Source organism: Nothobranchius furzeri, chromosome 18, assembly GCF_043380555.1.
Source record: "Nothobranchius furzeri strain GRZ-AD chromosome 18, NfurGRZ-RIMD1, whole genome shotgun sequence".
Classification (NCBI taxonomy): Eukaryota; Metazoa; Chordata; class Actinopteri; order Cyprinodontiformes; family Nothobranchiidae; genus Nothobranchius; species Nothobranchius furzeri.
Window position 1 is genome coordinate 9,775,270 of NC_091758.1, and position 26,864 is coordinate 9,802,133.

The following is a 26,864-nucleotide window of genomic DNA, read 5'->3' on the forward strand; positions in this document are numbered from 1 at the left end:
CCACTCCCCACAGACGGAGCTCAGTCTGTGGGTCGGAACCTACAGTTGTCTGTCATCCTGTCTCTGCACGCTGTTGGACCGCACTAGGACCAGTCAGAGCAACGCATCCTCCGTACATCGTCGAAAAAGCAAATGCGATCTTTCTAAATATAGCACTTGGGTACCTCCATTAGCTCATTTCCTTCAACCGTTTTGCCGTGGAATGGGAAGGATCGGATCGCTAATTTTTCTGTTCTGATTGTCAAACCGGTTCAGACAACTTACCCAGACCACCAGTCAAAGGACCTTTTTGGCCCCCTTCTGTTGTGGGTCCAGACATTTCTGGAGCGGTACAGTGAAGGCGGAGCCAGAACACAGTCCACTGATTGTGGGACAGAAATATGTCACGACTTGAAACAAACGTAGGCATGTTTGTATTTTCATTATCTGTACATGAATGTGAAAAAATGCCAGCAAATAGCAGCAGGTTTTGGTCAGCCGCTGAGTTCCTAGAGTCCTCCCCGTCATCGTGAGTCCTCACTCGGAAGAGCTAGATGTTTTTCTCAGCGGACGGCAGCCAAAGGACCCGAGCGGGCGTCGGAACGGTGTCGGGCCAAGCGACAGAAATTAAAGCCCCAAAAAGTTGAGGACAGAAACCGCCAGAGTGAGGAAACACACCGGATGCTATTTATAGCCACATAGCCGGTCTAAATCTGGCTACTGCTACAGCTCGTCTACATGTCCAGGACAAAGTACTCGATAGTCCAACTTTCCCCTCAGAGGCAATACTCGAGGAACTTTAGAGTTAAACTACTGAAACATGTCAGGTCAGAACTCAACGTTTTTAATTCATTTATGACATTACGATCGTGTGTGTGTGTGGGGGGGGGGGGGGGGGGGGGGGGGGGTTGCCTGAGTCATGCAACTAAATCCTGCAGTAACAGATGTTCTACTGCAACTGTGGCTTCTGTGGAAAGTCCAGGTTCCTTTTGTCGTCTGCAACATCGGACCAGTTCATGTGGGTGAGGACAAACAGGACCATGTCCACAAAGTCTCCATCAGACCTTGAGCAAATAACCGCCCGCCTCAAGTTTTAATCTAAACTGAACGTTGCATCCACGCAGGTCTTTGCTGTGACAACAAAAGTACGTTGAGACCAGGTCCGTGGGTCTCGCGGTCTGAAGAAAAACGATTTGAACTGTGCCAGAGAACACCGGTAAAACACAACGAAGGTCTAGTAGCAGACATCCAGCAGGTGTCCCGTAGATCAGAAGTCCAGGAGAAGAGACATCGGTTCCAGAGAAGTCAGGACAATCTCCTGTTTCTGTCCGTAGACCCCGTACTCCACTTTGGTGCAGGCCCTGGAGCACTTGGTGGAGGTGGACATGAGCTGCCTGCAGGCTGACACCAGGTTGGAGAAGAGCTGGGCGCCGAGCCACAGCTCACATGCACCTTTGTACTGCATCCTCTTGTTGGGCAGCGGCTCCCCGACCAGAGAGTCCTGTGGCACCAGTAAAACACTCCCGGGGAGGTCCAGGACAGACACAGTATGTCGCTCTCTCCGGAAAAGCTTGGTGGACATGAGCTTGCTGGCTGTGGGACAGATGAAGAGGGACAGGAAGGTGGAGTTAAAACTCCTGTTAGATTTTATTCAATCTGAAAAGTAAAAATACAAAAAAATAAATCATGCAGAATAAAAAATACTTAACTACAATAATACCCGCATGTGACTAAAAATCTAGGAAGTTTTCAGGTGAGAGAACGTAAAAAAGGAGGTGTGGCTACAGGAACAGAGGACATCCGGAGACCTTTCTCCTTTTGTCAGCAAACAAAACAGAACATTCTGTAAAATAATCAGTGCTGGGAACGTTACTTTAAAAAAGTAATTAGTTATAGTTACTGATTACTTTGTCAAAAAAGTAACTCAGTTACTGAGTTGCAAGATTATAAAAGTAACTAATTACCAAGAAAAATAACTACTTAGTTACTTTTTTCATTAAAGCATGTAAGAATTACTACAATAGTGAAATATAAATGACTAATGACTGGAACATAATAAAATGTATGTCCAAATGTTTTTATAAACCTGAATAATTTAAATAAATAAGCACTTAAAAGGAGGAACTACTAACAGGAACATTACACTTATCTAGACTATTAAAAGGTCACTGTGTGATATTTAACAAGACCCCAATCAGCTAAAATTTAAAATTGCAAATAGAAACACCTGTAAAGGTTCCTGAGCCTTTAAATGGTCTCTCAGTCTAGTTAAATTATAGAAATGAATGTAATTTTGCACAGCATTCTAATTTTTCCAGCTTCACATAATTGTGTGTTTTTAGCAGCATTTCTGTTGCTGCTAATCTAGTAACGGTTAACTAAATAAATAAAATCCTTTAAAATGACACTAGAAGAGGCACAAGCCTGATGGAGGACTTACATTTACTAACGTGGGTCAGACCCAACCACAGAAGAGCTGAAGCTGGGTGGTAAACACACACAGGTAGTTCTGATAACACCTGAGCTCCATGACGTTTGAGACTGATGCATCAGTGTTACAGTGGGACTAAAGACATGATCAGAAACCGGTTACAGCTGGATGATCTAGGAAGGTAGAAGATAGGACGTCTGAGCGGTGAACAGATGAGCGGACCTTCGGGACGTCCCGCTGTCACTCTAACGTCGGGGACACACCGGCCGCGGAAGCGAATCGCTCACGAAATTCGGCCGCTGCTCGCCGCTCCTCAGTTCAGATCAGATGCGCCCCAGTCGAGGCGCGCCTCGGCTCAGCTGTAGTTTTTTTTTAAACACTTGGTGTTCTCCATTTCCTCTCTGCCTTTTCTCAGCTCTTTTCCTCTACGTTTGTGTGTGTGTGTGTGTGTGTGTGTGAACCTATGGTATGAGTTGTTTCTGCCAGTTGAATCTCTTGAAACCCGCTCCAGTTCTGCAGCTGTATCCTAGCAGTTTCTTCTGAAATGGGTACGTAAATAATCATGTTTTTCGGGGGTCGTACAGCTCCTTGTGTTTCTCAACTTCCATACTTAATTTAAAGTCATCCATCTTAACTGCTTGCCTCAGACTTTCTGCCTCTCTGTCCTGTTTGCTCTGGTGAAAAGACACACCCCTTCACGTGATCACACACGCACACAAGTTCGATGTGTGTGTATGTGTGTGTGGTTTTTCTGCAGTGTCTGATTACGAACACATCTGATTATTGCAGAATTTTATTTTGAAATGCTTTATTTTGTTAACTTTACCGGCCTGCCTCTTACGTCTACGTTTGACTTCCTGCCAGAACTGACGCGATTCACCCGAGGCCCGCGAAAAAAAAAATAGAGCCGACGCCGAAATGATCGCTGCACGGCGCGGGCTGGAGCGCCGGCGCGAGGCGATTCGCAGCGCTTCGGCGGCCCATGTGGTGTATAGAATAGGGCCGAATGAAGGCGGTCCCATTTTCGCGGCGCCTCCGCGGCCAATGTGTCCCCGGCGCAAGAAGGGCACGTGCAGATCCACACCTGCAGCCGTAGATATTCATCACGTCTTCCTTGTTCTTCACGGCCGTGATGCACTTGGATGAAAACATCTACCTCTTTAGCTCCTGATCAGCTGATGACAGCTTCAACACACCGCGCTGCTTAACGCACGCATTTTCTTATCAGTAACAGAAACGATCGTTTTGTTAAAAGAAGACGGTAATTAATTAGTTTGCTCGTTACTGAAAGAAATATATTTTTTTATTAACGTGGTTATTTTAAACGGCGTTATTCCCATCACTGCTCTGTTGTGTCTACAGCAGCAGCGACTGAGACACTGAGGGTCTCCGCCCACCCGGCCAATCATCATCGTGTTTGTAAGTGCGTTACCGACACCTCTCTCTCCCTGGCTGCAGCTGAAGTGTGGCGGTCAGAAAGCCTCACGCTGCTGCTCAACGTTCGACAAGCACATAGTAACGCACAACCTTCCGTCCCCAGTAACGGTAACGGCGTTGCAACGGTGGGAAAAGTAATTAATTAGATTATTCAATTACCCAAAAAAGAATGCCGTTATATTTAAACAGCGTTACTCCCAACCCTGAAAATAACCCTCTCAGTGGAGAAACTCACCGATCTCATAAATGACCTCCACAGTGACTCCCTGGAGGAAGCACACATACACGACCATCCCCTGCTGGATCTGAGGACACACACATGATCACACAGCACTGAGACTAGTCCTGACATGTCCCACAGCATCAAACCAGACAAAGCACTAGTTTAAGTTCCCACTAGCTCTTTAACCACCTGCTGGATCAAACTCGTCTACTGGCCACTAGTGAGAGATATCAATACTGCAAGTCCCAGATTCATTACATAATAAAATATGTTACACAAACAGAAGCTCAGGAGGTTATCAGAGAGCGAGATGATGAGACGGGACGACCCTCCAGGACACCAACACATGAGGAGCTAGGATTGTACAAGTAGCACCACACGTGATCTCAGTCCGTGCAAAACTTTGGCGTCGGGCTCCTAAAGTCAACCCTCCGCATCCCTGTGCACGATCACAATGCTGCGTAGATGATTGGTGAGAAACAAAAAGCATGCTCACCTCGGCCCACTCGGACTCGGCACCATCTAATGCCGGTCTGACCTTGACCTTTGCATGGCTGCACTGCTGGATTACGATTCGGGCCTGAAGCTGCTTGGACCTCTGCAGCAGAGGCGTGCTGGGTAGACACACACGCCACAAACATCCTAATGAGACTTGGGAAGCATCCATGTTTAATATTGGCTCATTTACACTATGGTCAGCTCGGTCTGGGCCCCCCGCCCCCCCACGGGGCCTTATCAGGAATGCAGACGTGGGCGAGGACATGGGCGGGCTCTGCTGAAGCGGTGTGGCATCATTCCTAAGCGACACGTGTCAGTACCCCACCAGGGCCCGAGCGAGCTGACCAGTGTAAATGCGTCCAACGCTGCACCGTTCTACCTGTCATCTTCAGCGACGGGCTGTGCTGCTTGTCCAGGACCAGAGTTAGCGATGGTGAAGACAGGCCAGGGTTTACTACTGGGGGCCACCACTGGCTCCAGACCACAGCTGGAGCTCCCCTCATCTGAAGGGTCAGCCACCGTCTTTCTCCTCCCAGGCTTCTTGCTGCTGCGCTGGCGCCGAGGTTCTGTTGCTTTTACGATCTTTGTTGTACGAGGTGGGGGGTGTGGCTCTGTGACAGGTATGGTGGTACCCTGAGCTTGGATGGCCTGATGCGTCCTGGCACTGCTCTTAGGGCTGCCGGTTCCATTCTGTTCTTCCGGGTGCTTGGACTTCTTCTTTGGCGGAGGTATTCCCTGAAGCGGATCGCCGGGCAGACTCTCAGAGCTGTTTGACACTTCAGACTGTCCAGGGGCGGCCATGTTGACAGACCAGATCTGCGTCATAAGGGGCGGGCTGGGGCTCTTGGGCTGCAGGATGACAGAAGTTCTGGGCTGAAGGTTGTTGGGAGTTCTCAGGTGAATCAGGATTGGAATGCGGGGCTGAGGACTGGTGGGAGACGTCGTCTGTGAGGACAACGGGGGTAGAGACGACTCCTGGGAGACAAACAGCCACGTTAGTCTTAGCTGCACTCAGACTGGCCCTAAACCTTTGATGGCGTATTTCTTGCAGAACCTCTGGTCCAGTAGGACTACAACTATTTCTCCAAACTAAGGCTGCTCAGAATGCTAATTTCTCTCATTTCTCAAATGAAATTAAAATCTTTTGCTCTTGCATGGAAGGAGATCCCAACGAAGGCAACAACATCTGTTGTTAAGCTGAGTCTCAGACTTATGTTTGTTTATTTGGCAGACGCTTTTATCCAAAGTGGCGTACAGTTGTTAACCTGCAGGGCGTGTTGTGATCTGTGGGGGAAACCGGAGAACCCAGAGGAAACCCACGCATGCATGGGGAGAACACGCAACTCCACGCTGAAAGGCCACAGCCGGGTTTAGCAGTTTATGTAAACGTAACTTCACACCACAAGCCCTGATTATCTACACATCCTGCAGCAATGTGATAACATCATCCATCATTTTGAGCCATTTTCTAGCCACATCAACAATCCTGTTTCTGATTAAGACGTAAATCTGAGTCTTTAGGCGATAAATGCTCCAGGATGTTCACCAGGAGGAGAGAAAGTGTTGCACCGAGCTGCAGATGTTCAGAAATCAGCTGGACGGAGGAAACTACTCACTATTGCATCCACCGACTCCAATATTTGCTCCTCCTCGATGTCACCGTCTCCTCTCCCATCATGGTCACCATCATCATTGTCGTCGTCATCATCATCACAAGCATACTCACTGTTCTCATCCCTCCCGCTGCAACAGACACAGATACAGAAGGTTGTTGTTTTAAATGATCAAGAGCCTCATTTAACAAGCTTACGCACATAATGGGGTCGGAAAACTGCGTAAGCAACTTTCCACTCAAACTTTGGGATTTATGAAAGAAAACTTATCGGAAAAATGTGCGCAACTTTAAGTTGAGTAAGGACCTGGCTTACGCACATTTAAGACATGGAGAGCACCTGCAGTGCTGCTGCTGAGAAGGATAAAATAATGAAATCCTGCAGTATTATCACTTGTACCGCTTCGTTTTCACACAGAACAAGACTCCCACACGCACACTCACATGCGCGCGCGCACACACACACACACACAGCCTGAAGCGCAGAATACGGGATGCAGAATATCAGCAGGGGGACAGATTTGAGACAGAACATCATGCGTCTGTGACAGTGTGTGTGTCCTGTCACTGTGACCCGATTGATCATGCGCCCTGGCTACTTGTACAAGGGAGATCTCAGTTTGGGTGACTGGTTGGAGCGCGTGACTTTCACCCGGGAGTCTGGGGATTGAATCCTGATTGGACCATTTTTTATACCCGCCACAGATCTCTCCGAAGAGTTCAGCATTGACGGCTTCAGCAACGCTGTACCACTCTGTGGATTTTCTCTTATTTGTTTTGCAAAAGCACTTCCTTTCATTTCTCCACCTCACCCACAGGTACCTCAACGTCTGCTTGTGTGAAATAGCGCTTCCTTGATCTGCCTTGATCTACGGTCGCCATGCCATTGGCGGAGCGCTGCAACAGCCGGCTTATGTATATGCATGAGGTCCACAAGGCACTTTGCATTGACTATTTATGGCAGTAAGTGGGCGTGGTGAGGGCGGGATGTGACTAAAGAGCAGCTGAGAACCATTCTCGTTAGTCTCTGATTTATGAAGCTGAGATTGCGTGCAACTGTGTGTACTCCATGTTTGATAGATCACAAACCTGCTCGGCGTAAGTACATTTTTATTACTGAGCTCAAGTACGGTTTTAGTAAGGATTCTACGCCATGTTTGATAAATGAGACCCCTGGTTTCATTTAAATGGGACATTTTATGAAAAAAGCCACTAGTTACTGAGCTAAGAGCTTTTGTTCAGGTGTCCGAGTCACCTGGCCGTTTTGGGCTTGACAGGTTTCCCTCTTACAGTCACAAGGAAACTACTTTTTCTTTTTTAACTCTTTTATTTTTGCTTTGCGTTTATCTTATAATGATCAAAAGTTCAATTTGACTTAAATTCTTGCAGCTCAAAGGCCGTTTGTGGCCCTCATACCCAACAATGGTGAACGACATTTAAGAAATTTTAGGTAAAAATTTTTTTAGGCCAGATAAAAATAAAGGTGCAAATGAACAATGAAAAATTCCGTCGATTTTGGCGTTCATGTCACTTGAGCTATAATCCGATCACTAACAGTGTTTTGCACTTTTAAATTCAAAATGCAAAAAACTCACATTTAAGAAAGCTGCTGGAAAATTACATGCCAACACTTTAAAGAGAATATTTCTGTAACCACAAGGTCTACTTGATGACCTTTAGTCTCATTTTAAATGGAAGACTTGTGGGATTTGTTGAGATGTGTAAATATTAGTATACATGTCATGGATTAAGTGTAAATGGATGTGGAACATTGTAAAAAAACATTCTTTCTTTCTTTGCTGCCTGAAAAAGATTTGGTGACAGGATGAATACCTCTTGGAAAAAGGCAGCAGTAGCTTCAAACCTCAATAAAATAATTTTCCATGCTGACATTAGCTGTACCAAGTTTGAATTTGATAAAGTGAAGAACTGTTGAAAGTAATCAAATATTTTAAGTAGGTAAAACTCATAATTTTACAATAGTTTTTAGAACTCAAATGTGTTGAGTTAGTTCAGCCTTTTCCTTCTTTTAAGTACTTTAACTCAAACTTTTTAATTAATCTAAACAATTTCTTTTATTATTTTATGTTTCTATATTATTCTAGTCATCTTTACGTCAACTTAAAGTGTGTCTGATAAAACAGACATATATTTTTTTCAAATATTTGTGAATCTGCAGAGAAAACAACTAAGGGCGATTTCAGGAACAATAAAGAACTGGTGGGCGAGGTGCAATGTGCGTAGTCATGTCTTTAGTTATTTGGTTCTATTTAGGGGTGTTTATGCATGTTTATGGGGGGGGGGGGGGTTCTTAGTTATCACTTTGTTGAGTTTTGCAAATGTGGTGTCCCTTGTTTTTATTGTCATCGTACAACGAAACTGACTTTGCACTCATTAAAGACAGCTCATACAAAGGAGGTAGTAAAGCAGAATAAGGAAATAATAGAGGTCACACACACACACAAAGGTGCAAATGTTTTTAAGAATATATGTAAACATGGTAATAAGACTAACAGTCATGTTGGCACAATAAGTGAAAGAGATGTTAGTGAAATTCTGGTGACACAATATGTATCACAATGCAGGGGAGATGATAAAATATATCATCCTATATTCAACTAGACCAGTGGTTCCTAACCTGGGGGTCCCGACCCCCACAAGGGGGTGCCAAAGCCTCTCAGTGGGTCGCTAGGACCTCTCCACTTTAAGGGGTTAAAACTTCATTTATTACTTGTTTATAGCCTACATTTTGCTCACATTTTTTTTCATGAGTGAAAAGTTTACTGATATTAAGACAGGAAATAATTAGTACAGAAAAAGTAACACACTTTTAAGAACATTTTGCTCAGCTCACTGTTTTATTTTCAAGTGTCAAAAGTTCATTAAAGATAGGACTGGTTGATTAATCACAGCCTTTACAGTAAATAATCTAGTATAAACGGTAATATACACATTTAAGTACATTTTGCTCAGTGTATTTTTTATGTGTCAAACATTTATTGAAAGGAATGATTGATTTATCAGTGTTTACAAGAAACAATGTGTTCAGAAAAGTAATACAAACTGTCAAGCACATTATGCTCCGTTTGGTTTTGTTAATGACTTTGTTCTGTACTGGAGCCTACTATTACTGTTATCTATTGAATCAAAGCATATTAAAATGTGCTTGAATAATTTTATCATTTCTTAATAATGTTTGTACTGGAAGAGAGAATGGGAGGGGGTCGTCAAAAATTTTACTGGTAAAAAAGGGGTCCCTTGGGAAAAAGGTTGGGAACCACTGAACTAGACAATCTTAGCAATTTCTTAGACTGAAATAATGTAGGAAAAGTCAATAAACAGTCCAAACAGATACGTAACATGCTGAACATGAGGTGACTGACTAATACATGGCTTTTGAATATCAATATAATATCGCTGGGATAAATATCACAATATATTGCCCTACTGATATTTTATAACATCCCTGATAAGTAGGGAGGTTGATCAAGGGAATGACCACGTTTGCTGTTCCACTGCTATTAATGATTTGGTGGTTCACACCTGATTCTCTGGACTTGGCTTCGTGTGTTCCACTTTCGCACACGGTCAGCAGCTATGGGCGTATGAGGCGTGCAGTGTTGGTGTTAGCTACTGCCTTCACCCTTCACCTGCCTGCCACGCTGCCTTTTGGGTTATCAGTGTAAGCAAGCAAGCAATTTATGTATAAAGCATTTTAAAACAACACAAAGATTGACCAAAGTGCTGAACACTAAAAAGAAACATAACAGATACCATAACAACAATAAAAACAAATACAGGCTAAAACAGGTTTTAAAAAAGTATGTAGTTAAAAATCTCAAGTATTTATACTTGATTTAGACTAGTAGTACTATAAACTAAGAATGAGAAGTAGGGAATGTCCAGAAAAAACATATGAACTTAACTTAAAAAAATATATTCACTTTACTTAAAAATATCAATCTAAAACAACTTAATAAAGTGTTTTTCAACTATTTTTGAGTTTCATTAGCTCAAACATTTTGATGTAATCGGTTGAGTCGTATCAGCTTACCTGGATTTATAATATATTTTACAGAGGTTTATGTACAGACACTTCAGGCGAGATCTCTAATGGCACAATGTGGCTCCATCTGTGCCAACTGTAACAACAATAGTTTCAGCCATCTTTGTTAACACTGTAAATCATTCAGTAGTTTTGATCTACGGCTTCATGTCATGCATAAACGACGCTGCTGCTATAGGCTGGAGCGGCGCGTTACAGCCTTCTATGTCCCTGAGTGATTGGCCCGTTCCGATGACTGACAACTTTTGGATCATGCGGGACAACAGAATAAAGCGTTATTACAGAAACTATTTTCAGAGTGACACAAGATGTAGCGTAGTAGTAAACAACAACAAAGGCTGAATAAAACAAACGTTTCAAGGCGAAACGTCAAAGGTAAGAAAGGTTTTTGAGATCCGGGAAAAAAAAAAACAATGTCTGTCTTTGCTGCTCTCTGTGAAACGTGGGTGGAGTGTTGGGAGATGCGTGTTTAGAATCAGCAGGGCCACAGCTTCACATGGGGGACAGAACCTGTGTACAATCAGACTGGTAGCAGCGTCAGACAGAAAAGTGGCAAAAACACGAAGAAGGATTTCTGATCACTCATTCCACTGTAGTTTTAGTTGTGTTTAGGGAACGTAAAAAAAGGTTTGCATGGTCGTGTAGCTTAGGCTCTGCAGTATTTTCAGAGGTGCAGCTTGACGATGTTTATTGACATTTGGGGAGTGGATTTTGCTGCTAAACTCCTCGGGCTAAACACGACGTTAACTAATAATTCTGACTTCCCCTCATCCTTTTCCTCCTTCCCAGATGACGTCGGGTGTGAACAGAGCCTCACTAAGCATACTCGTAGATGGCTTCCTGAACGGCCTCGGTTTAAAGGAACAGATACGTCCAAAAGGACCAATAAGCTAACAGCTAGTCTGAGTCCTGCTGTCCTACAGCAGCTCCCGTCTCCAGGATGTAAAAGCGACTCCAGCGTTCAACATTTACACGTTAACCGCAGGAGACAGGACGGGCTTTGTCCATTAGTAACAAATGTATGTTCATTTTTAACAGGAAACAACTGAAAACAGAAAGTTTGAAATATTTTTAAAAGCTGACGAACACACCTGTCTGAGTCCCGATCCGGAGAGGCGAGTGCCTGCAGCAGGATGTCCGACTGCTCAGCCTGCTCTCGATGACTTGGCTTCTTTATCATCTTCAGGCTGCACTGGGAACAGTTGTTGATCCACTGCATCACATCGTATTTCATGGTTTTCCAGAAGTACCTGCCGCAGATCAGACTCCAGTTTAAGCTGCACGATGAGACGATGTAAAAGGAACAGGGGAGCAGAAAGAAAACCTCTCGTTGAGCAGTCGAAGACACTTGTTGACGCTGAGGTGGTTCAGCTCGTCGTGGAAGTCCACGAGGGCGTCGTCGATCTGCTGCCGGTTCCTCAGAACCAAACGCACTCTCTCTCCACTCACAAAGTGAAGGCTGCCATCTGTAGAAGAAGCAGGAGTTCACTCAGGAGAAGCTGCACAGCCTCCATTCTGTCTCGTTACTTTTGAACTAAAACCACAAGTCAACAAGTTCAAAGCAAAGACAACTGGAAGAGAACCTAACGGTGAAATGAGAACAGTGATCATCTTTACATTTAAACGACACAACCTCTTTGGACTGAAGCCTAATTCATGCGTCTGCGTCAGTACAGAGACATGCAACGCCATTATCTGGTCCAGCCCACTTTTCTAAACATCCGTCCCAACGAGACGGAAAATGCACGCTTGTGATTGGTCAGGACGCCGCTTTCATCAACAGCACTGCCACTGCGCCCTCAAAAACAAAGGAGGCCAAAGATGTCTAGCAGCAGACTGACGAATACCTCGAGGAAAAACTCTAAAGATATGAATGTTTTATTCACTTGTGACTGGAGGAGTGAAAAGACACGCAGCAAGCGTTTTATTAGTGGACGGAAACGACGGGACACGTGGGTTTAGAGGTGGAGAGTGCACGAAGAGGTGGAAGAGAATGAAGGACAAATGTGTTCGTGTTAAAAAGTATCTGAAGTACAAAAAACACAATATCCTGGACTGGATACCCCAGAACAGCGCTACGCCCTCTGTTGTTCTGGCGAGGAACTGCTTTGAAACCCCCCCAGGAGACGGAGAAGTTGGAGAGCAAAACGACTCTGTCCACGCGTCCCTCCCTTGTGGAGCTGACGCAGAAAGGCAGACTAGGCTTTAAGCTTTTTTTTTTATCTTACGCTGTTTACTTCTGGATTATAGTCACATTTTTGCTTTAGCATCCCAAAAGATGCCCAGGCTGCTACTGTTTCTAAAGCTAAATATTGTTATTGTTATTTTGTGTGCTCTGATGTTTACCTCATTTTCAAAGCTGCAAACATTTTACATCTTGTTTCTGTGGAACGAGCTTTTGGTCAAGACTCGTCTGAGACAGAAAGTCCAGGAATGACTCCCACTACTAACTGTTTACTTTCTTTAACATAGAAACTACTTCTACTAGTTCATCTGTCCATGTTTGTGTGTCTGCTGTCTTCTCAAACACCCAGTGAGTCGAGGCGGATGACTGCTCCTACTGAGCCAGGTCCTGTTAAAGGGGAACTTTCCTCTCCACCGTCGCTACATGCTTGCTGAGTAGAAGGAAAATGTACCATGTTCAGCGCCTTGGGCTTCCCGACAGGGTCGCGGAAGGTGCTTTATAAATAAAGCTTTGATTGATTGAAGGATTGCTGTTAAGTCAGACACAAAAGTCAGTGGGTGTTTCTCAATGTCAAGGTGCCTTGCTTACGAGCAGTGTTGGGAGTAACGCGGTACAAAAGTAATTAATTACTGTAATGCATTGCTTTGTGTTGTAATGTGGTAATGTAAGGCATTACAGGGAAAGAAAATGGTAATATTTACTCGGTACAATTGTCAGTAACGCGGTAATTACAATGCATTTTTAAACCCAGAATCAAGATGTGGGTTTCCTAAAAATTCTAATTGTGGGAAGCCTGAAAAAAGATCCAGTATCCACATATATGACGTCATTTATGGACTCAGCGTTGAGGGCATTCTATGAGCAGAGAGGACACAGCGGTGATGGCTCAGATACTCCAGCTGCGTCCTGCACTCAGCCGCTGTTATATTCACAAAATCGCTCCACCAAAACAAAGTAATTCACCTGCGATCGTTTATATCAGCCCATATTCTCTGGTACGTCATGTACTTTTCAGCTGAGTTCATAATCTGTGCCCCGGTGGTTTCAACTCATCGCTGCTGGAGCGCAGCGCATATTAAGCTTTTATTTTTTTTACTTTTTTTTTTGCGTTCGGTAGATCCCTTTGGCTGATTAGTTAGAAAGTAGGAAATCTAGGAAACAGTTTTTCTGGAAGACGGAGAGAACATGCAGCATGCAGGAAGGTTAGAGAGAGAAAGGGCCGGAAATTATTCAAATAAAATCAAGAAAACAAAACAAAGTGCTTGAAAAGAAAAAAAGTAGGCAGATTTATCCCCAACACACATTTTTACCAGTGAAAAGCAATAATATATAAGCATTTAATATTTATACATGTGATAGAATCAGATCACCCCAGAAGTCAGTCCCACATCCAGGGCCGTATCAAGGCATTTGGAGACCAAGGCAAATATAGGCTCGGAGCCCCCACCACCTCACTCCCTGCTCAGTTAATCTAAGATGGCAGCGTGCTGAGAGTACAGATTGTTGTTGCTTTTATTTAATAAACAACCATTTTAAAGCACTGTTATTATATCTGACTGTTTTTAACAGCAATCCTAGCTCAGACACCACATCACCTTCCACATATATGTCATGAGCTCACTGAGCGTCACATGACCAGATTCATATTGAAGTTGTTCTGGTGAAAGTAACTTAAAGTAATGCAAAAGTAGTGTAATGCCTTACATTTTAAAATCAGTAATATTGTAATGTAATGAATTACTTTAAAATGAGGGTAACAAGTAATAAATAATGCATTACAGTTTTGAAGTAACTCGCCCAACACTGCTTACGAGGACACTGTCCTTCCTTTGGCCAAAGAAAACGGTTAAATGGAACAGACTTGCATCACGTGACCGCGGCTTCCACGACAGTCACGTATCACGTGACACGAGAGGTAACGTTATATTTTATACGTATTAGTTTCAATATAAATATATAACAAGACTTTTACTATTTAAATTGTGTATATGTTTATTAAATTAAAAATATTACTGAGTTACTACCCGCTAGCCACAGAAACTGCAACTAATAAGCAACTAACCAACCATAAATAACTTCTTTGGATCTAAATAAACATTTTAAATTAGTTGACTTACTTTTAAACTTGAAAATTGTCCCCGAGGTAGCTGCCGGCTTCTGATCCGCCATCCTTGTGAAAACACCGCGGTGTATTCTGGGTAATTTTTGACCAAGGGTAGGCTACAAGACACCTCCCGTGTGTCCTCGCTCAGCTAGCTAAACGGCTAACAAACGGAGAACACACGCCTCGGTAGAACATGAACATTGGAACACGTCTTGGCTGTTCCCGATGACGTATCTCCTAGGCAACCGGAGCGGGGCCAAGACATCAAGGCGAGGTTCCTTGGCATTGAGAAACACCCAGTGATTCCACGCCATGTGCTGAGTTTTGTGGTTCACAGACTGGAATAATGAACTGATCTCAGTGCGCTGACGAGTAGGTCCTACTGGAACGTTTGCTTTGTGCCTTCAGACGACTCTGGTTGTGAATTGGCGCTTTATCAACGAACTGAGTTGAGGGGAGCAGACAAGGTGCAGAGGCAGGCTGTCACTGCTGGACATGTGATACACAAACTGGAATGATATGTGACCACCTAAAGTAGGTGTCAGTGCTACAGTGTCTCCCTCTCCCCTGCAGTCTTTTTGATGCTTGTGGGCCCCCTTAGCTGCAATACTTACTCTGAACTGTGAGGCGCTACAGATGAGGGTTACATCCCTAAACTTACTTCAAATAAAGAGCCAAGGAGAACACGTACTTGTAGAATATTGCTTATCCTGATATTACGGTTAGGATCGTTTTTATTATCATGTCACCAACAGCTGGCCGGTGCTGCAGAAACAACCTGCACGGTTTCCGTGAACAATGGCATGATGCTAACCTATGATGGCGTATTTCTTGCAGAACCTCCTGAACGTGTTCTTCTCCACGTAGGTGAGTCCAGGAGGGTAGGTGCGCCGGCTGATATAAAGCTCCACTGCATCATATTTGGCGAAAAATGCCTGCTCTCACAGAAGTAGAAACATGAAACTGGTGCCACCAGGATTAAAATTCCCAAACCACAAGTCTTCAACATACCTCCTCCCCGAGTGGCTGCTGGGCCGTAGCTACGGCTGGAGTCTGTGGAGGAAAGACATGCTTGCTTACAGTCCAGTTGGTACAACGCTCTTGTTACGGCTAACCCTAACCCCGACTCACCACCGAGTCACCGTGGATGTTGAGCGTAGGCACCGAATCCGGATGCAGGATGACCTTATCCCCGCTGCGGTCAAAACAATCCTCTGTGAAGTGGGTGGAACAAATGGACGACCAGAGACGAGGATGCCAGTGAACGCGTCCCACGGCCTTCATCCACTGAGCCAGCACGGGCAGGTTGTGAAGAGGAAACCTTCAGGCAGAGAGAGAGAGAGAGAGAGGGCTGACCGTAACTCAGCTGAAAGCAAAGAAGGAAACTTTCAAGTGAAAAGATTCGATGAAATACAAGAATGTTTAAATCAAATGTTTTACGACTAAGTTTACTCAATTTTCAGCACACCGGCAGGTTTTTATGGTACAAAAGAATGTGTTGTGAGATTACCTCTGTGGGGAAAAAGCTCTGGAGCTCCTGTTTCAGGAGGTAGAAGACAGTCGGAGGGGAGCACACAACGGCGGGATTTGGAGTTTTATTTCCTGATACTTGGATATCTCACCTCTAAGGCTGTAACAATACTGGCAACATCGCGATATCGCCGTAGTAAAATGGCCACAATATCGTCGTGGTCTTGTCATGATATTGTACAGCACGTCTAGAGGTAAACATGACACTTTTCAGTATGCTCCACAGGAGCAAAGTAAACTACATAGACCATGATCCTTTGCTTCCGTGTCATCGGCCAGTTCACCGATGGGAATGCGTGCCGCCCACACAGCCTGGTACTTTTAGTGCCTGGGTACTTTAACTTATTGAATGGGCTGTTTAAAAAATGCCTTTACTTTGGCGGGTAATTGCGTATCTGTGTTGCCAATTCTGTTCTAAATAAACTATACCGAGTTGTTACCCGTTGATGGATTTTCAGGCTGTTCAAATGGTCATAATGATTATAAAGCTAACGACAAATGTACTGATGACCAGTCTAAGTATTTTATGTTGTGAGTCTTGTTATTGTGAGCATAGCCACAGTATCATGAGCCTCCCGACAATAAATATCGTACCATGAGATTTGGATATTCTTGCACCCCTACTCGCCTCTGATTGGCTAACAACATCGTGCTTTGCAACGTTCACGTTTTATCTCCACAAATAACTTGTAGCCTAGCCTCTGTTCATTGAGCTCCACTGGCTACCGCTAGCAGCACGCATCAAATTCAAATTGCTAACACTAGCATACAATGTCCGAGACGGTACGGCTCCCATCTACCTGAATCCTCTTGCAAAGGCTTGCGTCTCGGCCCGGCCGCTCCGGTCATCACAGGATCGTCGGCTAGCAGTGCCTACACCACGCTCAGGACAATCCAGACTCTTCTCATGCATCGTTCCACAAATGTGGAATGACCTTCCAAGCACTACCAGAACAGGGGCTTCCTTTTCAATTTTCAAGAAACTCCTGAAGACCCTGCTCTTCAGAGAGCATCTTCTAAACTAGCACCCTCCCTGCACCCGTCCCCCTCTCTGCTGTCCACTCCTTGTTCCCTCCTCTCCCTGACTGATGTCAATGTTGTTGTTGTTATTGTTGTTGTTGTTAGCCTCAAGGGCAAAATGCCGATTATCACTTGTAAGTCGCTTTGGACAAAAGCGTCTGCTAAATACATAAACATAAAACACAAACCTAAAGGAGTTCTGCCATGTAGTGGAGTTGCTAATGCTAACGGTTAGCTTCTACTAGCCGAGACGTTCTCTGCCGTTTCCTGGTTGCTAAACCAACAACAGCCTTCCCCGTCGTGAGCCAGGACGGGTGAGTGCATGAATGTTAGTGACAGGGTGACGTAGATCTGTCCGGATTTTTGAATTCAAGTGCTTCCTCGACTGTTTTCTATCGGCAGCTAATTTTGGTGTAGAAGACTATTTTCATGTTCAGCCTGCATGTGAAACTCTGACTACCAATCATGCTTATGAATAACAAAGACAACGGTTTCTCAGTGAACTTGTTCTTTAACATTATTGCCTTAAAGGGATGCTATGCAACTTTTTCATGTTGTAAAATCATTTTCTGGAGCCAGTATGTGCTAAAGTGAGCCTTAACAGTGTTAATGAAACGCCTCTCAGACCCCACCACTGTGGGGTGGCGTGGAGCGGACATGTTGGCGCTGCAGTCTGCTTCCAGCACGTTTCCTGCATCTTTTACATCATGAACACAGCTGATTTGTTTAATTTAGTGATGAATCACCCCTTTAGTTAGATTAAGGTGTTAAAAAGACAAACGCACAGCGAGGAGATGACCACAGAGAAACACTAGAGGGTGCTAAAAGCAAGCAAAACTGCTACTAATATTAAATTATTATCGTCTATTATGTGAATAAAAGTGTTTAAGCACAAACTTGTCACCCCTGAAGAAAAAGCACCACAAAAGAAATCCTTAGAAGAAATAATCAAATCTAAATTTCAATAAAGATGTTTTCCTTTTGAGTTGGACTCTCACTTATGGAAGGTGAGGCCCAGTTTCCTCTCCACCGGCCCACAGCGGTTGGTGCACTTGGAGATGCTGCAGCGAAGCATCTTCCTCTTGGTTCTGTTGAGGCAGGTTTGGCAGCTGGAGATCCAGCTGGCCAGGTCTCGGCTCAGATTGCCCCAGTAGAAGTGCTTCGCGATTTCTCTCTGGCAGATTCCCTGTCCGTAGTGACCCTGGTTGTCATGGAACTGCTGCAGGATGGAGTTCACCTGGAGATGAGGCACAGCAAAGCTGGTTAGACCAAAACAACAAAATGTGTATTTCTGTAACCAGGAATGTTTGTTTTCCTAGTCCGGGTTATTTTAACTAACACAACAGGACAAGTTTACACACGTCGGCTGCCACGCCGTTTTTAAAAGTGCTTTATAAATAAAATAAAATTGGTACACAGGTTTACGGACAATAGGCTAATATTTGGTGTCACAGCGGCTAAGAGTCATACCTGTGTTGGAGTCGACCCATTCCACCAAAGCTAATCAATGCTAGCAAAGATGGCTGTCAGCTTTACAGATATTAAAACGAGTGTTTTAGTATCTTAGGTGTGTTCTTGCTGTGTCTTGGTTCTAATTCCATGCTGTCGTTCTTTTTTAAAACACAGAAACGGTTCCGTTACCTGTTTTGTCGCTACGTAGACGAAACGTAGCGACAAAACAGGTAACGGAACCGTTTCTGTGTTTTAAAAAAGAACGACAGCATGGAGTGTTTTAGTAGCCGAGAGTCCCTCACTAAAGTCTCTCAACTACCTGATATCTACAGTGGTGTGAAAAACTATTTGCCCCCTTCCTGATTTCTTATTCTTTTGCATGTTTGTCACACAAAATGTTTCTGATCATCAAACACATTTAACCGTTAGTCAAAGATTACACAAGTAAACACAAAATGCAGTTTTGAAATGATGGTTTTTATTATTTAGGGAGAGAACTAAATCCAAACCTACATTGCCCTGTGTGAAATAGTAATTGCCCCCCTTGTTAAAAAATAACCCAACTGTGGTGTTTCACACCTGAGTTCAATTTCTGTAGCCACCCCCAAGCTTGATTACTGCCACACCTGTTTAATCAAGAAATCACTTAAATACGAGCTGCCTGACACAGAGAAGTAGACCAAAAGCACCTCAAAAGCTAGACATCACGCCAAGATCCAAAGAAATTCAAGAACAAATGAGAACAAAAGTAATTGAGATCTATCAGTCTGGTAAAGGTTATGAAGCCATTTCTAAAGCTTTGGGACTCCAGCGAACCACAGTGAGAGCCGTTATCCACAAATGGCAACAACATGGAACAGTGGTGAACCTTCCCAGGAGTGGGCGGCCGACCAAAATTACCCCAAGAGCGCAGAGACAACTCATCCGAGAGGTCCCAGAAGACCCCAGGACAACTTCTGAAGAACTGCAGGCCTCACTTGTCTCAGTTAAGGTCGGTGTTCACGACTCCACCATAAGGAAGAGACTGGGCAAAAATGGCCTGCATGGCCGATTTCCAAGACACAAACCACTGTTAAGCAAAAAGAACATTAGGGCTCGTCTCAGTTTTGCTAAGAAACATCTCAATGCTTGCCAAGACTTTTGGGAAAATACCTTGTGGACTGATGAGACAAAAGTAGAACTTTTTGGAAGGCAAATGTCCCGTTACATCTGGCGTAGAAGTAACACAGCATTTCAGACAAAGAACATCATACAACAGTAAAACATGGTGGTGGTAGTGTGATGGTCTGGGGTTGTTTTGCTGCTTCAGGAACTGGAAGGCTTGCTGTGATAAATGGAACCATGAATTCTACTGTCTACCAAAACATCCTGAAGGAGAACGTCCGGCCATCTGTTCGTCAACTAAAGCTGAAGCCATCTTGGGTGCTGCAGCAGGACAATGACCCAAAACACACCAGCAAATCCACCTCTGGATGGCTGAAGAGCAACAAAATGAAGACATTGGAGTGGCCTAGTCAAAGTCCTGACCTGAATCCTACTGAGATGCTATGGCATGACCTTAAAAAGGCGGTTCATGCTAGAAAACCCTCAAATAAAGCTGAATTACAACAATTCTGCAAAGATGAGCGGGCCAAAATTCCTCCAGAGCGCTGTAAAAGACTCGTAGCAAGTTATCACCAACGCTTGATTGCAGTTATTGCTGCTAAGGGAGGCCCAACCAGTTATTAGGTTCAGGGGGCAATTACTATTTCACACAGGGCAATGTAGGTTTGGATTTAGTTCTCTCCCTAAATAATAAAAACCATCATTTCAAAAGTGCATTTTGTGTTTACTTGTGTTATCTTTGACTAACGGTTAAATGTGTTTGATGATCAGAAACATTTTGTGTGACAAACATGCAAAAGAATAAGAAATCAGGAAGGGGGCAAGTAGTTTTTCACACCACTGTAGCATCAGCTTGCCTTGTTGTTCTGAGACTTGTGTACGAGAGACGCTGAGAGGTGGCCTAAGCTCTTTGTGGTGGATCCAGTTTTACGTCTGTTTGTTATTTAAGGTCAGAGGACGTACTGGCTCAGGAGTGGAGGCGTGGCCGGGACTCGGCAGCACAGTGCAGCCACATAACATTCAAATTTGAAAAAGCGAGGAACACCAAAATCCACTTTTTCTGCCGATAACCTGTAAGCGTGGAATAGTGCTGTAGACACGTGCAGCCATTATTTAGGCCCTTTAGTGGATGTTTAATTTAAAATGTAAAACCATAATTATTCCTCCCTCTTCAGGATAGAACTGTGCTCTACACGGATCTTGAATCAGCCACAGCTGATGGCTAAGAGGTGCCAGAGGACACTGAACCGTGTTACGCTGCTGCACTGAGCCGGACTCCAGCGGAGTCTCGGCCACGCCTCCAGCTGGCGTGGCTTCTCACGAGCCGATATGAAACGACTGGGCTCCGAGCCACTTGCGTCTGCCTGCTGGTGTTCGCTCGTCCGACTGAGCGGTGGGTCTGCAGTGAGTGTGTTGGTGTGCGCGTGTGTGCTTGTTAACGGCTCGTTTCTCTGACTAAGAAACTCTGGAAGTGCGTGGGGGGTGGGTAGGTGGGGGGGTTCGGTCAACCACTGCCTCAGCGCCGGTCTACCAGGTGACGCCTCCTCAGGGCCGCCAGGCTTTTCTTGGCCACCCGCCAGGCTATGCGTCATGCCCCGCCCCCCTCCCCGACCCTACCGTGCCCACTGACACGAACGGCGCAGCGAAACTAGAGTCCTCCATCAGCTGATGCTGGTGAGAAACAACAGCGGAACGTGTGCAACCCCCCACCCCCGCTCTGACGGCTGAATCCGCCAGGCTTAACTCGTTTTCTGGGGGAAACCCTGCTCCTTTACATGCCTCTTTCAAACAGGAAGTGTGGGTGAAGTAAGACTCCACCCAGAGGGCGACTAACACTTTAAATAACTAAAATGCCAAAAATGTGATTCGTTCTTTAAAGATGGTGACTCCGCATGTCTGCTGCTTCTAACGTGGACGTAAGAGTAAGGACGATAGTTACTTCCTCTCTGCTGCGTGGAACCCGGAGAGGTGGAGAGGCCCGAGTGTACATCAGTACTCCGTCTGAAAAAGAAAAGAAGGGTTTATCTTACTTTTGAGTTCAGTTAAACGTCTAACCTGAGGAGGGACGCGGCTCTTCCACTCACCTATTAGGTCGAAGCGTTTAGCCATCCGTTTGAGAGCTGTTCTGCTTTTCTTGCCCTGCATTGGTAACATCCTGGTGCTCAGATACCTGTGGAAGGAAGAAGTCATGCAGTAAAACTACAAACCGCCGTCCCCACGGCGGGGCTGGAAGCCGTCGAGGGATCATACTTGGCTATGTGGTTGTAGGTAACAAAGCTAGTCTCCACTAATGTCGTCCTCTTGCCCACAGTCATCATCTTGGCGGCCCTGGAGTCCGGAGCAGGACCTGGGATGCAGTACTGGTGCTCCAGCAGCCCTACAGCTGTTTCGAAAGGATCACAGGGCGGATCACTGTGATCTATGGCTCTAGCAGCCGCAGCTACGGCAGCTCGGGTGAGTTCATCCTTCCACGAGTTGGAATGAAGGAAGTCCTCGTCTGATTGTTCAGGCACCTGAAAACCAATAAGGATTAACTAATCAGGGGTCTCATTTATCAAACATTGCGTAGAATCCTTACTAAAACCGTACTTAAGCTCAGCAAAAAAAATGTACTTATACCAAGCAGGTTTGTGATCTATCAAACATGGAGTACGCACAGCTGCACGCAATCTCCGCTTCATAAATCGGAGACTAACGAGAATGTTTCTCAGCTGCTCTTTAGTCACATCCCGCCCTTGCCACGCCCACTTACTGCCATAAATGGTCAATGCAAAGTGCCTTGTGGATCTCATGCATATACATAAGCCGGCTGTTGCAGCATTTCAATCCCGACCGCAGATCAAGGAAGCGCTATTTCACCAAAGCAGAAATTCAGGTACTTGTGGGTGAGGTGGAGAAATGAAAGGAAGTACTTTTGCAAAACAAATAATGAAATCCACGGAGTGGCACAGCGTTGCTGAAGCCGTCAATGCTGTGAGTTCTTCAGAGAGATCTGTGGCGGATATAAAAAACAAAAAGATCCAATCAGGATTCCATCCCCAGACTCCCGGGTGAAAGTCACGCGCGCTAACCAGTCAGCCAAACGGAGATCTCCCTTGTTCAAGTAGCCAGGGCGCATGATCAATCGGAGGATGCTTACAGTGTCACAGACGCACGATGTTCTGTCTCAATCTGCCCCCCCGCTGATATTCAGCATTCCATATTCTGTGCTTCAGGCTGTGTGTGTGTGTGTGTGTGTGTGTGTGTGTGTGTGTGTGTGCGTGCTGTACAAGGGATAATGCTGCTGAAATTCATTATTTTATCCTTCTCAGCAGCAGCACTGCAGGTGCTCTCCATGTCCAACATGTGCGTAAGCCAGGTCCTTAGTCAACTTAAAGTTGCAAACATTTTTCCGCTACGTTTTCTTTCATAAATCCCAAAGTTTGCATGGAAAGTTGCTTATGCAGTTTTCCGACCCCGTTTTGTGCGTAAGCTAGCTTGATAAATGAGACCCTGGTCGTTTCCTGGCTGGAGGAGGAGTTGTGTTGTGACCAAAACCATTGAATAATAAATCACCTCTGCCCCATGCACTGTAGTGGGTAGGATGATGGGGACAGCATCTGGTGACAACGTCAGCTGACCCTCCTCAGTCAGTGTGAAGCAGGAGGCGTCGAAGTGTCGAGAGCAGATGTAGGAGGACGGACGCAGAGAGCCCTCGTCCCTCTGAGCCACCTCCAGCCACTTCTTCCGCAGCTCCACATCTTTAGGAAACCTGCAGGATGCAGCAAGACACTCCATGTGAACCGGAAAAGTCTACAACTGCAGCTTCCAATTTTCCAAGTGTCTGACCTGTGGAAGCTGAGCTCAGGAAAAGCATAACTGGAAGAGTCGCAGCCATAAACCAGGCAGAAGAAAACAGACTGTTGGGATGAATGAGGAAGTGTTCGTTCGTGACAAACGGAGCAGGATTTGACCCAGTTCTTCACGGCTTCCGTCACTCCGAACCAGTAGTACATCATCTGTTCAGACACGACAGGGGCGTCTGCATCAAACGTCACGCCAACTTTCTTCCCATCATCTTCACTCACCATGATTTCCCTCACTGCTCGCTCCCGCCCAGCGTGGTTGTTGTTGTCATGGTAACGGGTCAAGATCTCTCGAACTTCCTTTTCGCTTCTGACGACTCGGAGGAGGCGACTTCGATAACTTCGCCACAGACAGCCATCTAGGGGATGAACCATTCAACAGCTCCAGTGACGAGAAATGAAAACGCTCAGATTGTCTTGAAATACGTAGCCAAGAATTAGGATTAAAGAGATTTGTGGCGTGAATCAGAGGCTCCTGGCCGTTGGCTCTGCAGCCACAGTAACAGGAACCAGAATGTGCCTCTGGCACGTTAAAACCGTTCCTCGTGTGCAGCGGTTGCTTTACCTTTGTACATGAAGCGCTTGCTGGCAGCTCTGATCCCTCTCTTCACATTTTTTGATGCATTTACAGGAAACTTCCCCGTCTGTAAATAAAGCTCCAAAGTATCCAGAAACCCAAAGGAAGGCATCTGTAGAGGAAGAGGTGAGGAACATTAGTTACTGACGTTAGGCAGGACCACTTCTGGCCTGTTAGGCTCACTGATGAAACATCGCTATTTACAGAAAGGTTCATCGTATGAGTGGATTTAAGAGATGAAAGGCTCCCACGTCATTTCATTTGAATTATTTAAGTGATTGATATTGTTTTTTTTAAGTGACGATGTGTATTTTCCCTGGCAATGGGGGGGGGGGGGCACACCTAAATCATCGCAAGGATGCAGTATTTTTGTGTTTGAGTAAGACTGTACCAACAGATAGCAATTAGGGTCAAAAAACACTGGGGGAATAACCTCCAGCATGCACCACGCTGGTAAGTCAGCGTAATCCTGCCGCCGCAGTGTCTTACGAATGCGCCGTGGTGGCATGGCGTTGTGGGAATTTTGCTGGATTCTTGCAGCCACGCTTGGCGGTAATATTGCCACAGTAACACACTTGAGAATGCATATTAAGCCTTGGCACAACAGACGATCACGATCACGTGGGAAGTCACTGCCGCGCTCCAGCCAGCAACTATACTTAAAATGGAAGTAAACACGGGCAGAACGTTTTGCTTTTGTAAACAGATAAACTGGAGCGATGCGGAGCTCCAGGAGCTCAGATCACCGGAGAATGCACAGGAACTGATGAGGACAGATGGCTTTAGGAGTGGTTTGTTAAAAAAAAACCTAATGAGCACGGCTTCAATCGCAACAAAATCAAGTTATGTCCAAGATAAACGGAAGTCCGAGGCAGCGCAGGGACCGCCCCCATACCCCCTTTTTACTGACATCGCGTAATCTTTAGTAAAAAGGACATGATTGCGCCACATTGCCGCCACGGTCTGACCACTTCGAAATGACGCAAGACACCCTGATGTCGCCACGGCGTTGCAGAAAATTGGTGGCATTGCTTTCTGATGGGCCATTCCCATCTGTACCGGGTCGGCCCGGGCCGGGTAGCCCCAGACGGCCCCAGCCTGTCCCGGTTGATTCCACACATCCTTGCCTTAAGCCCATGTGGGCTGATTCTACCCACCAATCAGAGGCTTGCTCTAATGGAAGGTGTGAATTTGCTGTCAGCAGTGGGTGTGTTGGCCCTGGTCGGCCTGAAGCAGACCCCCTCCAGAAGAGGGCTGAGAATGAGCCTTGGTCGGCCCGGAAAAATACCAGGCCACCCAGATATGTAAACAACCTACGCCACCCGGCCCGGGCCGACCCGGTACAGATGGGAATGGCCCAATAGAGGATTCTCTTTCATCACTGGCAATGAGCAAAGAGGTAAATGTGTAAAACAACGTTTTTTAAAGGTTTGTTACAAATCAGTAAATGCTTTTTGTCATCACGGGCTCCCGTAGAAGGAAACATGGCATCTAATATGGAGTCACCAAGAGACTTTGGTCCAATCCCAATACTCACAGTTCGCCCTACGGTCTTCTGTAAAGTGCACTTGGAGGAAGAGCGCAGTGCGTGGCACGTAAGTGTGCACAACCTTAATGAACAACTTTCAACAAACAAAACGTTTTTTTAAAATAAATTTACATTCATTGCTGCTTTGTCTAAACATTCAGAGCATCAATTAATTGTCTTTAAATGAACTACTTTAATTTGAAAATACATTTTTTCAGAAAAGGCTCAAGTGCCTTCCCTACCGCAGCAATGGATTGTGGGTAATACCTTTCACCCAAGTCGCATCAAAGCAGACTTGGGTGAAGTGCAGATCAAGGGTGCAAAAGCGGTGTGATTAACTTGCGCACTTGAGAATCGGGACACCCTACACCCTGGCTGGGATCGTGCAATTGAAGAGCGGAAGTGCAATGGCGTCACCCAGAGATTGGACCCACGCTCATGTGTTTTAGACCAGATTTTTATGGTTATATGTTACAAAGCCGATAATATTTTTCAACAACTGGGCATCTTTTAATTACGATCCCAGCTCCCGTCAGAGCGCTGCTGTTGGGTCCTTAGGCAAGACACTTAACCCACCTTGCCTGTTGGTGGTGGTCCCGGTGGCGCCTCTTTCAGTGCGCCCCAAGGCAGCTGTGGCTACAATGTAGCTCATAACCACCAGTGTGAATGTGTGTGTGAAAGGGTGAATGATGCACTGTAGTGTAAAGCGCTTTGGAGTCCTCTAACTCTGATACAAGTGCAGATCATTTATAATTCTTTCAACAACATTTTGATGGATGCTTCCAGAGACCAAAGGTAAAAACGACACATTGTCACTTTAAAGTTGTTGCAAACACAACGTGGAGACGCTCCTGCTGCTTTAGATTCAGTGAGAAACTAATCTAACTAGTGACGACCCTTACATCCGGTCATGGAATATTCTGGAAGGCATCCACACAGACCGTTAATCCTCTTTAAAACACCACAATGACTGCGTCAGCTTCCAAAAACTGAAGTTTCCTGACTGAATCCGTTCCCACCTTAGAACGTCTTCCGTTCGGTCAACAACAATCCCCGAAACACCACGACCAACTCCGAGCCAAACTCCTGGACAAATGGCGCCAATTTTCACCAGAACAAGTTACAGAGGAAACCCAATTATATCTCTTTCTCTAAAACTGCACACACTTTCTCCAAAGCACGACATATTAGAGCAAAACAACGGGGAATTGCAGCGTTTGGTTCTGTGGAGAATTTAGGTAGCAGCAGTAGCGAGAGTGCTTCCGGTAAGAGA

The 26,864-nt window shown here is 45.2% G+C and overlaps 1 protein-coding gene across 1 annotated transcript; it reads right to left on the bottom strand.

The window, feature by feature from the left end:
• Nucleotides 1-85: 85 nt before the first annotated feature.
• LOC107391635 (uncharacterized) lies at nt 86-26,864 on the bottom strand. Its single transcript, XM_015969027.3, has 19 exons — nt 26,611-26,864; nt 24,052-24,175; nt 23,709-23,845; nt 23,470-23,639; nt 23,197-23,392; nt 21,892-22,154; nt 21,726-21,811; nt 21,581-21,642; nt 18,084-18,322; nt 15,667-15,856; nt 15,547-15,588; nt 15,350-15,470; nt 11,571-11,712; nt 11,338-11,496; nt 6,185-6,311; nt 4,948-5,543; nt 4,567-4,684; nt 4,083-4,152; nt 86-1,572 (listed from the first exon to the last, which is right to left on the bottom strand). Exons 2-19 carry the CDS (start codon nt 24,173-24,175, stop codon nt 1,247-1,249), a joined length of 3,168 nt encoding a protein of 1,055 aa, XP_015824513.3. The 5' UTR covers nt 26,611-26,864; the 3' UTR covers nt 86-1,246.